The sequence below is a fragment of the Aythya fuligula genome, chromosome Z (assembly GCF_009819795.1).
Source record: "Aythya fuligula isolate bAytFul2 chromosome Z, bAytFul2.pri, whole genome shotgun sequence".
Classification (NCBI taxonomy): Eukaryota; Metazoa; Chordata; class Aves; order Anseriformes; family Anatidae; genus Aythya; species Aythya fuligula.
This window is the reverse complement of record NC_045593.1, coordinates 7756433-7771166: the sequence shown is the minus strand read 5'-3', so window position 1 is coordinate 7771166 and position 14734 is coordinate 7756433. Positions and strand designations below refer to the sequence as shown.

At 39.6% G+C, this 14734-nt stretch overlaps 1 protein-coding gene across 11 annotated transcripts in view; it reads right to left on the bottom strand.

Moving 5' to 3' along the window:
* Positions 1 to 14734, bottom strand: part of CELF4 (CUGBP Elav-like family member 4) — a 700427-nt gene that overhangs the window by 596928 nt on the left and 88765 nt on the right. For all 11 annotated transcript variants that reach the window (XM_032205931.1, XM_032205932.1, XM_032205939.1 and 8 more), the window contains exon 2: positions 13353 to 13435. In XM_032205931.1, the coding sequence (XP_032061822.1) occupies positions 13353 to 13435 (83 nt within the window). The remainder of the gene's footprint in view (positions 1 to 13352; positions 13436 to 14734) is intronic.

Below are 14734 nucleotides of genomic sequence, written 5' to 3'. Positions count from 1 at the left end.
TGAGCAGTATGAGAGGCACTGGGCAGACTACATTGAAAGGGGGTTACCTAAGATCATCTCTTCCACATGCCACTATATCATTCCCTCACCTCTCCTCAGTACACTGCCTTGTCACAAAACATTCATCCTTCCCAAGAAGTAATAGTAATAGCAAGAAAAAAATAAATCCCTCTTGACAAAAGGTCTTCTTCCCTCCTGAAGTTCTCACCTAGGCAGGGGTAGAGGACACCTGATCAAGCAAGACAATGCAAAGGCTCCAACCTTTTCCTGGGCTCAGAAGCATTAGAATAACTTTGAGGAGCCTTGCTAATCAACATCTTTTGTGCCCTTTGGTGAGATGTGGTTGAACATGATAGGCATCTTGTATTATGTCTTACAGAAAAGCAGAGAAGAGAATAAGGAATACTTAATACAACACAGGGGCTCAGTGCAGTGACAATGGTCTCTATTATTCTTGGCATGACCCTAATACAAGTGAGGGGCTGTTTGCAAGATGCCTCTTTTTATTGAAAAGTGTATCTGACCCAAATTTTATTACAGATGTCAAATACAGTATGGACAAGTACAGCATGAGTCTAAAAATTCCTCCTCTTTTTTTTTTTTTTTAACCCACTTTTTTTTTTTTTTTTTTTTTTTAAGTAATAGTAAGGATGCCACTCTTCCCTTATTTATTTTCAGGTCAATCACAAGAAAGAAGAAAGAGAAAACCCTTTTCTGAAAGGCAAGAGTCATCCTGAGCTTTTGCCTTATATTGGAAGAAAGCTTTTCACTTCCAACAGTTATCATCCTTTGCCAGCATCACAGGAATGTCTAGGACACTGTAATCAAAAACAGGGGCTGTCAGTGCTAAGTACTGTAACTCAAACACAAATGAATATGAAAGGAAAAATCTTACTCTGGAAAACCAAATGTCTAGTAGTCAAAGAGGTGACAGTGGGGAAAGCTTAATTAGCTCCATTTAATTAGATACCAAGGCAAAGGTGGGTTATTTCTGTTTTTCTGGACCTCTCATTTCAAAAAGAATTCCCTAACATATGTCAAAGAAATCAGTCTCAAATACTTGATCCAAACTACCATGCTTTCACAGACTGAAGGGGTTTGAATTAATTCTAGAGAAAATAATTCAATTTAAAAAGATTGAATACAATGCCCAAGACTCAGTAGGCCTTACCAAGAACAGTATCAGGGATTAGGACAAAATAAAAAGAAGCCTAGTCATAAAAGGAGCCTAGGTGACACAGACCAGTGTCACCTGGATTCCATGTCAAGACAGAAATGTTGATCTCCATTGGATATGCAGATTGAGTAGCTAATTACACCATTTGGGAAGCTTAAGCATTCCATATAAATACCATCATTGCAAGTGAGGGAAACACACACCTGCTCTTAAGGCTTCTCCAGAAGAAGTCAAAGTTATGAGTTCCCTTCAGTAAAAGAAATGGTATGAACTGTTCATTCTGGACACATGACTTTCCTCACACAGTAGAAAAGTAATCTTAGGATGGACAGACTGATGTTTGGTGACTCACATTTCAGGTTGGATGGAGCGAATCCAGGTTTTACCAAGCGGATAAACTGATGATTAAGTTTGCATGATGGATACTATGGACTTACTGCTGTAGGATTTCTGTATCTCACTGACCTGGGCTCCTACCTTACAAGCTAAACCTGCTTAAAGAAAAGTGGTATTAAGTGCAATATGAAGAAAACTAGAATGCAGCTTCTGTAAGGCTGACAGAGGACATAAAAGGAATGGGCATGCAAATAGTTATACCCTGATATGATCTGCCATTGGATGGTTGTCCAGTCAGTTACGCTCAAATTAGTTGTTAACTGTTGCTTTAAACAACTGCATTGAAGTAAATGTTCCACAACTAAAGTCTTTCTAGGGAGAAAACTCCAACCACCTTCCGCAAGCACCTGGCTTTTGATGAACATATTATTTTGTAGCTGCCAGGAGAGGGAAAAAAAAAAAAAAAAAAAAAAAAAAAAAAAAAAAAAAGAGAGAGAGAGAGAGAAAAGAGCTGTTTAGCTGTTTCTAGGGAAAGAAAGGGGAAAGAAAGTTGAACTAAGACAATTCTCTGATGAAATAAATACTTTAAGAAAATTATAAACATTCAAGTCCACCTGGTACAAAGCTGATTTTATCCTTGTTTATTTAAGTGCTTTAAATGAAGAAAGGGAAAAAGGGTCACTCACTTTGATTAAAAGGATGTTTAGGCTAGGTTTCAAAAAGCTACAAGGTTGCACGTCCTCTTAGTCCAAGTTCAAGGTTAGAGCTGGTATTAAAAGGCAAAGCAAGTGACATCAAGAGGGCTGCTGTTAAACTTGGCGCTTGTAATAGTGTCGGCTTCTGTTCAGAACTCTCTTGGCCTCTGGACAAGATACTGCAATTCAATAACAGCTAGCTGAGACTTTCTAGGACTCTCAAGGATGTTTTCCGGCAGATAAATGGAGAGACCTCCAGTGGCTCTGATCTGTATCGCCAAGCCACCATGGACAGGTGTAAGACTTCAAGCAACATCTCAGGAGCATTCCTGGCTGACTGGATGGGCTGTGAATTTTCATAACAGTGATAATAAAGAGCGTTTGCACATCAGTGCACACACACACACACACAAAAAAGCAAAGAGGATAAATGTGATTTTTAATCTTCAGCTATCTGCATGGGAAAGTATGATTAATAACTACAGAGGCTTAACATACCCTCCTCAGATAACGAGTGAGGTGGCCTTCTCCAAGCCCTGATTATCCTCTTCTAATGGGCTTCATTTATTGTGTAAACTAATAACCAAGGCCTAAGCACCGCACACTCCAGGGTCTGCAGGAAAAACACTGGGCCCAAATGTGATTAAGTTGGTGAAGATCGCCCAGCAACACAGCATGTTGGTTAGGGGCAGGCAGGAGCAGGGACTGGATTGACCAGGAGAAGGAATGGAGAATCAACACATCCTGCAAAGAAATGAAGCAGAAAGTAGCAGGGATCTGCCTTTGAGTGGTATAAATACCCTGCCTTTCAGCTGGGATTGCTAGGAGTTTTCAGCCAGAATTGGTGGAAAGCTAGAATACAGCCCCACAGTGCTAATACCAAGAAAGCAAGGCATTGGTAATGAGGAGATGTGATTGCAATGCCATCCAGAAAGTCAGCAGCAATGCCAGATGTGGAGAGTAACTTGAGTTGTCAGTCAGAGCGACTGTGCTAGAGCAAAGAAGTGCTCAAAGAAAGCTGGATTTCCCCAAAGTGAAGGAGTTTAACAACACAACCCTGGCCCAGGAAAGAAAAAAATGACCTTCCAGCTCCCCTGGCTATATCTCTAAAATACAAGCACAGCTAAAGGGAGGCAACTTTGCAGGGCACCTAAAGAAAGAGGATCAGATCCTCATTTGAGCTGCACTGATGTAAAGTAGCTTAAATTCCACTAGAGTCCATGGAGCTACTCTGAATTTACAGCCATCAAGAGAGAGAACAGAATACGAGTTCCCCTCACTGAGAAGCACATTTCTTAGCTGCACAATGAACATCACATTAGATTATCCAAACTGAAATAATTGTAAATACCCAATTTATCTGGACCCGTTTGTGCTGTCTTCTTAATTGTTGCACTTCACTCAACAAGGACAATGAAATTAGTTTGGACAGGCTCACTTTAGAGGCATTACCACTGTGCTATGGCATCTTGAGCTCAGAGTGCTGATGGAAAAGGTTTGAGGCTTAATAGAATAAAAATAAAAGAGAAACACAGCAATATAGATAAATTTGGGACCTCCACTGGCACCTGAGACATTCTCTTTGAAGGGTGTCACATCTGTTTCACTCATTCACGTTTGTACAGCCTGCAATACAGCTTCTAAAAACTGTACTGAATCCACAGACACATTTCCCTAGGCTTCCCTCAGCAGCTGCCTGACTTCTGGATGCTGGTGACATGCTGTACCCAGCTTCTCCTGGAGCATCTCTGCTTCTCCCCTCCCAGGTGAAAATACAGCAACATCAAGCAATGAAGATGCCATTGCAGGTTGCTGCTGCAAAAATAGATAGCCTGCAAGGCTTCCCCACCACCACCTCCCCTCTCCTGTACAGGATCAGGCACAGAAAAAATTGATCCCCAGTTGTTCTATAGAAGAACAGAAGCAAACCACTCCGACTGCTTTTTCTTCTCTTGGGCAATGTGAGCCTACACTGACAAGCATATATGTACTGAGCCTCTATTTCAAAAAACATCAGATTTACAAGCCAGATGTATATACATGCAGCATCACAAAACGAGAAAATGATCAGTAGCTTAAGTGTCTCCCCTTTTCAGGAAAAATTACATGATCTCCCAAACAAAAGTAGTTGGGAAGCAACATGTTCTGCCTTAGCGGCTCTAATCTCAACTCATTTCACAAGGCAGGCACTATGTGAACACAGGGTAATGTTTCCAGCAAATCTACAAAGGAGATAAGAGACAGCAAGGACAAACATGCAGAGCAAGATGGGATGGAGTAGAGAAGGAGACAATACTGTTTGGCCAGACATGAGGTACTAGCATGACTTTATTGAGAAAGGACACTGCTAAGTAGCACAGAAGACATGCAACCTCTCATATGTTTATCAGGGAAGATCTTGACAGTGGGGCTGATTGTAAGCCAGCCATAAATAAAAAGGCCCAGAAAATACGACTCCAATTTTGTCACCCTGGATACAAAGTGCTATTCCATTGATCAAAGCTATAAACCAAATCAGAAGCACATGCCCGTATGCCTTATAAGTTACATATTTACTACGTAAAGTCCCTATAGTAGCAAAGAAATGACTGAGCTATTCACACAACAGGAAAACAACAAATTCACTCCATCTGTTTAAAGAAACAACCTGAGCTTAGAATGAATATTAGTTATAGCCGAACAAGACTTGCTCTGCCAAAATCTGCCCACAAAGACAGTGATCAAAACAGTTTTTTTCCCTCAACAAGCCAAAGAAAATATGCAGCAGAGGCTCTGAGGATTGTAACTTCCCATACCTACAGGGAAGAGAAGGGAATAAGTGCATTTGAGCACCAGAGTTCACTTAGAGCTGGAAGTGTGTGCATCTCAAGGTCAAAATTTAGTACAGAACTCAAAGGAATTTGAAGGTGTATGTTTTTTAAAGGAGTTGTATTTTAATGAGACAATATATATATTTTTTTAAGGGGTGACGTGGTAGAAAGAGGATAGAAAAGTATGGGAAACAAGATGTAAGAAGTTCCTATTAAAGAGAAAAATGGGAAATGCACATTTCTCATTTGAAAGAATAGGTTAGGCTTAATTTTGTCCTTGTACTTACAGAAACTCATCAGAACGATTTGACATTGCTGGGAACCTGCCAAGTGCAGCAACTCATAAATGCAATGCCACTGCACAGTTCTCTCTGCAGCTGCTCAGGACCAAGTGCCCTCAGATAACTGCCGAGGCCATCGTGCAGCCCGACGGCCATGTTCCTCACCAGAGGCAGAGCCCAGCATGAGGGAAGCACAGAAGCTAAGTGGGTTATGTTATGTCAAGTCCCATCAAAAGCCAGCCACATGCAGAGAAATGGGGCAGCCTCTGCCACTCCCAGGAAGATTGCAGCTCAGCTAATTCTTTTAAAAATATCTTCCAAACATGAAGCACAATTTTAGGCTTAACGATGCACTTGCATTATTTAACACAGGATATGCAGCTTTCTGACTGTGTTTGTGTTAAGTTCTGAAGTGTCTCCAAAACAACTCGAAGTACATACTACATGCCTAGATGTACTACTACATGCCTAGATGTTCCTAACCTAGTTACCACGGGTAGCACTAACAACAAGTGTTTCAACCAAGATCCAAGTCCTTATTGTGTTACTGCCCCAGAAATTAGTCAGGGAGTGTAGCTGCTCCACAGCATTGAAGTCTGTGCTATAGTGTTCTCATTCCTACTATAGAGGGAAGATGAATTAAACCAGAGTAAAACACTTTTGTTTCAATGTTAATTTTGGTGACAGATAATGCAAACTTGATCCATCACTCCTATTTCTGGTCTTTAACTTCCTTTTATTTTGCTGTTTTATTTTTGAAGAAAATTACCCTTGTTTCACTGAGTATCTGAAGGGTTTGAAGACACATACATGTTGCATAAAGAAGCACAGAACAGACAACTTACAAAGTAAGCTATGGGTAGTACAGCTACCACTATTAAACCTACAGTGTATGCAGACAGCCACCAGTGAGAGTCCAAAGCATGCAACTCTGAAGCACCTTCACTGAAATGCTTTACTGCAGCATTATGCAGTATTTCACACTGCCATTCCTGTGACTGTACAGACAAAAAGTTAACAGTCTTTAACAGCACCTGTTTTTCTCTTCCCCTCTCTCTGACTGAGGACATGTAAGTAGAAGTGAAGGTCCAGTGCTTGGAAGTTATTCCTGGGTGTATCTACTACCTCCTTAATCAGCACGACCGTACTGGAAACCGTACTATTTAAGGTTCATTAGTAATTATTGGCAAACACAACTGAAACACCAAGACACTGATGATCTAACTCCTACAGTTTGGAGCTGGGACCTCTCTCTGGTAAAAACCCATGAGAGCAACTAAATGGCCCAGCAGGTGTCAGGGATGCTCAGTGTTTTGAGAATTCGGATATTCAAATGCAAAGATTCTTGGTAGAAATTTGTTTCCCCATTTAGAACTACGGTACTGGTTCACGATGATGTCATTTCAGCAGTGACAAATATAGCTGACTCTGCTCTTTCCTACGCCATATAAATCCCTTGACCTCAATCAGATCACTGCTGATTTACACTTGTGTAAATGAAGTCAGAATCAAACCCATGGCATTCACAAATGTAGGCCAGAGTAAGCATTACTCACAGACAAGAGACAACCCTTCAGAGGAAGGAAAAAAAGATCATTTTCATGCAAATACCCTTAATAATAAGGAACAAGAGATAGAAATAAGAGTATGAATGAAATGCAATCAAGAACTGCTCTGAGATCAGATTTGTTTCTAACTTTATGATGCTGTATCAGCTGCTCTTAAAGTAGCTTAAGCCCAAAATTTGACCTACCTGAAACTTGTTAGATACAATTTTTCATCAGGGATCTGTGAGCTAACTCAATCCCTAGGCTTGGCTTTGAAGGTAGCTGAAGTTGCTCAGCTGCTTGCAGGATCTGAACTGTTTTGATTGCTGTGTGCTAAGAAAATGGAAACTTTTTTATTTTTTTAAACTGAGAACCAGGTTTGCCCTCAAATCGTTACACATCATCTATTTATTTATGCATAAACAGTGGCATTATGGTTTGGAGAATAGGAACCCTTTGATGGAAGGTAAGCTTGACTAGCCTATGGGAGTTTACTGCTATGCATATAAATGAGGCCATACATACAAAAATGCAGAACAGACAAGCGAAAATATACAGCATCTCTTTAAAATGAAATACTTTGATTGCTCCAATCACAAGAAGTTGTAAAACTACCCTGAAGAATTAACAGCCTCAGTACATGCTAACTACATCCATCATAAATTCGTCTTTAGTTTCTGTTATCATATCACTGCCTCTTGGGACCCCCAGTCCTGTCATCATTTGCCCTTTATAATTTATTCAGCTTGTACTTGCCTGAATCCTTTCTACTTATCATTCATCTTTACAGTTGTACATAAAATTAGATTGATCCTCCTATGGCAGACATGTCAGAGAAAAAAGTTGTCATTGAATAACACATAAAACAAATGAAGGTCCAGCAAAAGCTTTTGTTGAATAACTTGGAAGTCATCCTTTGAGAGACAGAAGGTATCAAAATAGAAAGACAATACTACCTTTAATTTTTTTTTGTACACCATTCTTCAAGTGCCACCAAGATTCAAATAACTGAGACATCTGGTTCCCATTTGGGGTTATCTCAGGCTAAGCTTGGTTAGCCACCAAGAGTGTGATGAATACACCAGTCTCAGCTGAGACACCAGCACACATCCAGTATCCTGGTTCTGCTACATGGCTTGCTCTGCATTCTTTCCCTCCAGTGCTCTTTGGAGGGGGCAGTAGAGAGTTTGCTTTGTATTCTAGAGGCTGCTGTGTTGGGATACAGAAGCCAATCTTTAACTAGTGAAATGGAACTTTAATGTTTACCAAGCAGATAGGACCCAGGTGTTTCATCTCATCTGGTGAACAGAACAGCACTGTCAAACTAAAGGAGTTTTTAGCAAATGGCAAGTGCATATGGTTTCCTCTATCTCTTGCCCTCTCCCCTCCCCAGAACAAGATCCAAAAATCATTGCCTGGTCAGTCAGAAGGAGGAAATGAGGAAAAAAAAAATCTTTTTAACCATGACATTGACATCCACAGATTTTAGAGTACCGAAGTATTTCTACAGGACTGTTTTTCGCAAGTCTCTTACCTCAAATCTGTTTTTATTCCTTTTCATCTTCATTTTTAACTTCAGAAAATAGACATGTTTCTCCCAGGGGAACAATTAGATGTGTTTTCTTTCAAAATCTAAAGGGCATGGTGAGCAGGCTGTGTGTTCAGCAGGCTACTTTAATCAATGGAACCCATCCAGCCTGCCACTGCTGACCAAATTGCAATTTACATTGGTAGAGAAAACTTTAGAAATAGGAAGGTGCAGGAATATAATACCATTTTTGGCATAACATTGTGCAGAGTGATATGTGGCTTAATGGTTTTCTAACAAGCTTTTGGAAAAAGCTTTGAAACATTAAAAAAGACAGACTAAAATTACAGCAAATTCTACCCAACCAGTGAAATTCCTGCTATATGTGCAGAACTTATGAAGTCCACATGACACTATGACACTTACATCTCATTTTAAGCCTCATTAAAAGGATTCAAGAGCTAGATTTGCAAGATTCCCTCCTCCTCTCCCCCCCCTCATTCTTGAGGTCTTTCCACACATACATCATATATAAAAATTTAAGCAAATACCAAGCCTATACCAACAACATATTGACCCCTAAATTATTTTGAAGTTCGTGTTCAATTTCCAAGTTATTTTAAATATGTGTTTAATAAGTGTCATGAACTCACCTGTCTTCTAATGTTGAGGGTGTGAATTTATTTTTAAGAGAACAATGATAAGTGAAGAAAAACTTTTTTTTTTTTTTTTTTTTTTTTCCTGGATGGCAGAATAGACAGAATAAAAGAACCATTCAAAAGAAAACTAATGATGCCTTGACTGAGAAATTTAGTATACCAGTAGTACTTCTCTCCACCTCAGGAGGAATAGATACTCTACAAAAACCCAGCCTATTTCCCAACCTGAATAAACTCTTTGGGTCGCTGAGGTTAACAGTTTCTTAGCTACTTAATTTCATAATTATTCTTTGCAATTCCTACAGAAAGATTTTAACATTATGCAAAGAGACAGTGCCTCCAACCAAGTATACATGGACTATTCACTCTCAGTGCCTCAGAGAGCCACAAAGAACCAGAGGAAAAAAATGCCGCTGTGCTTATCATACATGAGCTCAGTTTATTTGTGCTATAAATAAAAGTAGATCTTGATAGCATAATTACATTTCTCAGCATTATCCTCTGCCATTCGCTTCAGAAAGAAAAAAGGGGAGAAAAAGTTGCCTTCACTATAATTTGTAATCAAAATGACTACACTTAAAACATAATTTTATTTCCCTGATTTCATTTCCTGTGGAGCTTTGTGGGGCAAATAGATAATATTATACCAAATCTGCAGGCAGATAATTCTTCCATCCCCTGCACTGTTGTTGTCTAGATCACTCTCTCCACCCCTAGCCCATGCTTTCCCCAACACTATGGGCTGTGTTTTTGATGCTGAATTTTATCATGGAGGGATATCTCAGTATCAGAAATCCCAGGGGTGAATCAACTTTTACTTTCTCTACTACCTCTTTTCCTTTCCCCCAAATTACTCTTCCTTGCCTAATTTGCTTTTTATGATGTTGGGGAAAAAAAAAAAAAAAAAAAAAAAGTGGTTTCCCACTATGAAGGATTAGCACAGATTATGGTGAACCGTGTTAATTATAGGTGGGGAAAGAGAATTGTGCATCTCTCCAATCTGTTCTTGATTTCCCTCGTGCCTGTCTGGCTGGTAATAAGCCTCCTTTAATCTGGCGGTCCCCTTGGTGAAATCAGCACCACGGACAGCAATATTGATTGCTTCTGAGAAACCATCACAGCTGCTCAACCAAATTACCTTTGATATGTGACCTTTAATGTAATTACTGCAACATCAAAGCATTTCTATAAATTATTAAAGAACTAATATACTTCATCATCCAGCTCCCCTATTATATGTAAAATAAACAATCACAAATAAACGCTTTAATTTGGATTGTCTGATGTTCGCAAAAATGCTCTTTACACATACATACACACCCTCCTGTGTTAACCTTCAATTATAGGCAAGAGTTTCAAACTATCCAAAAGAGACTAATTCATTTCAAGGAAGAGGATTCAACTAATAATTCTATGCTTTACATTCCATTCTAGTTGCTTCAAAATATCTGTCATGATTCCTTGCTGCCCCAAAACAAAGTGCCATAAAGACTTTATTAATCAACACATACCTGCTTGGAAGTCTTTTGATTATTCCACAAGATGACTTTATGTCCCACATATAACATGGAAATATGTGAAACATATTTCTGTCATCTTGCAGAGCACATCCAGAAAGTAATTACTATAAAATATGTGCATGTAGCCACTCCACTAAAAACAGTGATACATAGCTAAAAGGCAAGGTGTCTGAATCTGGACACAAACTGCCGATGCCTCACCATTTCCATACATTAGCATTCATGTACATATTATTAAAACAACAAACTCTGTTTCAGAACACAAGAACACAAACAGCAACGTTGAAAGAGAAGACAAATACAGTTTACTGATGAAAGGGAAAGAAGCATTTTAATTCAATGGCTCACTGTAGTACTATTTTTCTTCCTAGACCAGCCTTGTTAATTATTTTTTTTTATACTTTCTCAGTACTGCTGTTTGTGTCACAGACTCCAGAGGGTCAAGAGAAGGTGTTATATATGTGTCATCTGTGAACTCATGTGAATGAGGACTTAGACCCTTGACCTTACAAGTGCTTTTTATTTTATGATGAACTATTCTTGATATTGTTGGTGAATGTTATCAAGCGCAGTCAGGTAAGTCATAAATAATTCTCTGCTACTCACACAGGAACCATAAAACAGTATCCAGGCATAATAGTTTAATCAAGAGACAAGGCTAGTTTCCTTAAATAAACCACAGTGACATCATTCAGAAGATGAGTTCAGAAACTTGGCAGAAGACTGAATGCAGAGGGTTTGCTGGTGAAAAATAAGGTTTAATCCTGAGATGAGCAGAACTAGAAGTGAAAGGGATGGGGGGAGTCAGTGCTCAGAACTCTCAAAAAACAGGTTGCTATTTTAGAGGATTCAATGTTCCCTATTTAATCAGATGCAAATGCATAAAAACCTCAAAGGATAAAAACTAAAAAGCCTGCTGAAATCCGTGTGGCCAGTAAAGGCTGTAAATGGTAGAAATGACCACCTAAAGAACAAAATGTTTCACCTGTAGATTAGAATCAGACAATAATGTGGGAAGAAAGACTTGATCTCAATTCAAGTGGCTGAATTTTGTCACTGTACAAAACAGTTTTGATTTTAAGAGTTTTGTGAATTAGAATCCCTAAAATGCAAGGCAGGATTCAGAAATGTAGACATGTAAAGAAGTCTTCCTAAAAAGTCCTGACTGTACTTTTTTTTGATTAAACGTAATGGCTCAGTCTCAATGTTTTCTTGGAGATATTTCCATCAACCTCAAGACGAAACTAACCTTATAAAAAAAAATATAAGCTCCATGGGCAAATGAGTGGTCTGGTTGCTAATGAGGGAAACAGTCTCAGTGAAGACAATTGGACATTCACCATCTTTAAATACACACTTTTTAAATACACAGCACCCTATTCGTCACAAAGTTAACTCTGGTTTTGATAAACACATTCTGTCTTCAAGCTCAGAAAATTTCAGGTAAAACACCTGGAACATCCCTGTTCAAGATACATATAACATTCTGCACAGCCAGGTCTTAATTCTCTCCCCTGAATGAAACATCACCTGTTAGAACCCTCCCCACCCCCCCCAAAAAAAAAAAAAAAAAAAAGAAAAACTAAATACTCCAAAAGATCCAAGTTACTTTCAATCTGTGGCTAACGAGTTTCTGGAAAAAAAATAATTCTGAGGGAGTTGTCAGCTGACAGAAATGTATTTTTAGGGAATGAAGTATGTATATATTTACATAAGGTATGGCCTTTAAAGCAAAGATAGATGTAGATGAGCAAGTGTGTGGGCATCTCTGTACTGGCAAGGTGGCGAAGAGTTAGGTAAATAGACCCAGGATGATGGAAACAAGCAGAGCAGAATCAACACTTTCTTCAGAAACAGAGCAACTGGTGTATCTCAGGTTTTGAGGAAAGGTAGGTTATGGGTAAACAGGACTCAGTCATTCAACACCAAGTAAAGACAAGAGACTTTTGGATCAATTCCTTCTCAATTTAGATGCAACCTAGGACCCCTAGGATCCCACTCTTAATTACCTGACCACTGATTTCAGTGTGATTTCAGTGAGATTTCACTGATTTCAGAAGACAGCCTCATTCTGGTTTGCAGAACACAGGAGTGCAGCACTCAGCTGTTTTTAATCTGTGTGCTCCAGCTGAATCTAAACAGTATCTCCCTCCTTTTGGTTACTGCTAAACTGGAAACCCATCCCAGTAGAGCAGGTCTTCCCCACGTAATGCTGATTCTATTTTTAGCTCTGCTTGCGTTGTCTGAACCTTAGATCTTGCTCATGTGAATAATTTTCCTCATTATCTTGTGTTCGTCTCTTCTCCCTCTTTTCTCCTTGTCTCACCGCCTTTCCAATCTGCTACAGCTGCTTGAATACTAAAGTAACTGAGTCAAACCACTTTGTCATCAGGAATATGTTTTCATTCCATGATAACTCAATAATGTGATCTGTTTCTTTATTTCTCAGTACCACACCTTGCTTCATAGAAGAAAAATAGTAAGACATAGAAACCAGTGAGCACCTCACTGCAGCAGTCATAAGCATAAAACGTTTCCTCACCAGAGTAAAGCTGGTACAATCCAGACCATAACCAGTTAATTACTCTTTTCCTAACTCCTTATAAGAGCAAAAGGATTTTTTATTTTTTTTTCTGCATGGAAACTATTTGGGTGGGTCTGTGGTATTCTGATTTTATTTGCACAACACATATAGTGAATCATTCAAGCAACTGGAGCCATTACGCTTCCAAACCCAAGATGGGAACTCCATGTATAATCCATTTTAGATTTTTAGAAAAGAAATCAAGCTGGACTCACCCCCGGCAGTGTCTTCTGTTCATGCAGTGCACTCTGGGCCTTTAGAGCAGACTCCCTTTCGCAGTATGTTAGGAAGGCACAGCCTGTAAATAAAAGAAAAACACTTGGTAAGAGCAGTGATTCAGAGAAGATCTGCTTAAAAGTGGGATGTAGAACAAACCACTTCCCCATCATTCCATTCCCAATAAGTCAACTATAAAACCTCTTTACCAGACTCTTTACTGCTGACCTGCTAATGAAGAACTTCCTCTTAGCCTCTGCGAAAAGCAGGCAACAGCATAGATATGAGTGTTCTTTTCTGTCTGAATACACACTTAAGTATCAAATATGGAGGACCGCACAAGATTTGGGAACTCAAGAGAACCCATGTGTCAAGGTAGGACATGAAATTCTACTCTAGCAACAGCACTGGGAACAAGCCCCTTACTGTCATACCATGGTCTCGTACCTTTCTTTTGTACCAAGTACTCTTCTGTGCCAAGCACTCCGAGTAAAGGGCATAAAAGGATTTGGGACTTCCTGCTGCAGAGGACTATGCATACTGCTTAGCCTGACTCTCATCCACAAGTATTCTCCCTGTTTGCATTAATGCCAGAAAGTCACAACCCTGCACATGCTGCTGCAAGGGCTAACTGTCTTTGTGAATGGCTGGAAGCCAGTCCCAGCAAAGCCTCAAATCAAAACATCCATGGTGCTTTACAGACCAGCAGAACTTCAGGGATACCCCAATGAATCATATGTCCATTTCTTCCAGAAAGCTGTTTTATCAACTACAAGGGCTAATGCCCTGTCATAGGAGGGCAGAGCAATAAACCCTACCTAGCCTTCCCTCCCCACCTCCATTTACCTCTTCTTGTATAACTGGTCAACATTGCAATCTTATATCAGTTATACATGTGTCTCATGTGATCAGATCGTTCATTCCTACTGCAGTATACTGAAAACCTGCCAGTTTCTGCAGCAAAGAAACGCTTGTTATGCAGAGGACATTTTATCTGGAGTTACTACAGAGTGCCTGCAACCTCGCCAGATCCTTGAAGAGGAGGTATTGTACCTCTGAACCTACTGAACCTCTCAAGGTTCAGGCAGCGTGTTCATCAAAACATGAGCAACTTCCAAGAGGAAAACAAGAACAGCTAGACTGCTAAGGAAACAAACATCTCCCATAGTCTTATCTTGACTCACTCACCTTCTCCACACACATATGAAAACCATGCGACAGTTCAGCAAACAATAGGTTCAACTCTTTCCAGCTCTGATCACCACTGAGACTTTTGTCCATGCAACAGACACCATTTTATTCAGGTTGGTTCCTTAAACACTGTTACTGAAGAGCAATACACTTGTTTGCTTTGCATTGTTTTTAATAGATTGGTACACAA